General features: G+C 48.2%; 1 protein-coding gene across 1 annotated transcript in view; it reads left to right on the forward strand.

The window, feature by feature from the left end:
* Positions 1-1,646: 1,646 nt before the first annotated feature.
* Positions 1,647-2,013, forward strand: part of EAH_00021400 (hypothetical protein, conserved) — a gene marked incomplete at both ends in the record, with an annotated part of 2,106 nt that continues 1,739 nt past the window's right edge. Inside the window, one exon of the mRNA XM_013397078.1 lies at positions 1,647-2,013. This exon is cut by the window's right edge and continues 1,739 nt beyond it. Within this exon, the coding sequence (XP_013252532.1) occupies positions 1,647-2,013 (367 nt within the window).

The raw sequence follows: 2,013 nt of genomic DNA on the forward strand, positions 1-2,013 counted from the left end.
GAATGATGATAGGCTTGTTGTGAAACCTAGATATGATGATGATGAACAGGGGTGTCTATGCTTATATTTCTCTACCTTTGTCTTGCTTCCAACGTTGCGCTGTCCAGCTGTCTCTTCATAATACCCCCCTAATACACTGTTTTAACTAAGCCCAACGATCTCCTTTGCCCCCAGCATCCTGAGAACAAGGCGACAGAAAAGTAAATGATAGGTGAGGATAGCTGAGGAAGCTGGGGAGCGCTGAGAAGGACCTTCTGGTGTACAGACACTCTACTCTGCTTCAGAAGAGAGACGCAGAGAAATCCTCGTCTCACCAGATGGTCTTTTCCTTGCCTGCAACGCATCTCCTGATCTGGTATCTCTCTCTAAGAGGAGCATTACAACTTTAATCCCTAAGCTTGTGCTGGAAGCTTCATTGCTTTGTTAGTTGTCAAGGTCCGCCTGTGGATACTGTGCTCCCCCTTATCGATAGAGATAGGGCAAACAAACATGCCTGGGAGGGTCTTATAGCAGCTGAAGAAGAGCTTCACAACTGAAGATACACCCCATGCCTATGCATGCACTTGACCCTGCATGTTGTAGACGGGCACGGAGTTGAAGGGCATATCTCTCTCCTTGGTTGCCCTAAGGGGAGCTGAATTGAAGCCATTGTCTGTCCCCATTAGAATTCTAAAAATGCTTTAAGAAGATTAGAAAGCAGGTAAACATAACTGCATTGCTGGGCTGAGAACAGCCGTTCATTTTTCGTTACGCCTTCACGTACAGCTAACCGAAGCTAAAGGAAAGCTGGGGGGGAAGAAGTAGAGGAGCTTCTTTGCTGTTCACCCTCTTCCAGACTGTCTCATCATCTCCTTCTCCTCCCCATAACAGAAGATACTTAGAAGTGCATAGATGCAGTCGAGAGGGCCTTGTTGGGGCCCCTAACTTGTAAGAGGGCTTTCGCAATCCATGCGTAGTTGTGTGGGTGGAAACGTTTGTTTTTAATATTTTTTGATGTCTTCGTGAGTAAAGTCTTTGTCAGTGAGCTTAGAAACAATTAATTATTCCTTTATATAAAACAAAAACAACAGTTTCCCTCTCCGTGAACCAGACGTTAAGAGCCTCAAGTGGGGTGTATAGTACGAACGGAAGCTGTGCAGGCAAACATGCAACAAATTGTTGAAGTATTTGTTTTAAATGGTCTGAATGCGAGATATAAACCTTTTAAAAACAAATAAAACGTTATTTTTCGTTGCTTTTCAGTGCTTTCTGCAATGAAGGATTCGGGTGTATGTACAGTCGCCGCGTTCCAATGGTCGCTGCCGCCGGTGGTATAGAGTTTCGTACGAAAGCTGCATTCATTTTTATTGAATTTGATCCTTTCCTTATGAATTTCATTTATTGCATCTAAATAAATCCATAAAACCCTTTAAAAGCGAAAAACATTCATCTCTTGCCTCTGTAGCTGCCGCTTGCTTCTGCTGCGGTAAGAAGCACAGAGGCGGCTGCGCGATGCTGCAAGGTTTTTTTTCCTTTTTTCTTGTGTTGCTATAAACTCAGCTCAATTAACTCAATATACCGAGCTGGGAGCCATTTCTAAGTGATTTCCTCCCTCAGATCCAACAGAGGCGCTACCTCAACAGCCTGCTGGCTTGTCATTTGAGTTCATGGGGGATCCTCGAGGTTCAGCAACGGCCGCTGTAGGCAGCTGCGGGGAATACGAAGGCCTGACGGCCCCCCCCGAGCTGCAGGGGGCCCTAAAGGGGCCCCTTGGTGTTGCTGCGGGCTGCTCCCCGGCTGCTGTGCAGGGGGGCCCCCCTGCTGCTGCTGCGGCCGCTGCTGCTGCTGCTGCCTTCAGCAACGCCTTCAAGATCCCACTTGAGGAGGGCGCCGAAACAGAAGGCTCCACAGATATTGCTGCAAGCACAGCTGGTAGGCGGAGGGAGAGCAGCAGCAGCACCAGCAGCAGCAGCAGCAGCAGCAGCAACAGCAAGCCCGAGGGATCTGGCAGTGACGTTGAACGCGAGACCCCCA

The sequence above is a fragment of the Eimeria acervulina genome, genomic scaffold (genome assembly GCF_000499425.1).
Source record: "Eimeria acervulina Houghton genomic scaffold, Eah_scaff152, whole genome shotgun sequence".
NCBI lineage: Eukaryota > Apicomplexa > Conoidasida > Eucoccidiorida > Eimeriidae > Eimeria > Eimeria acervulina.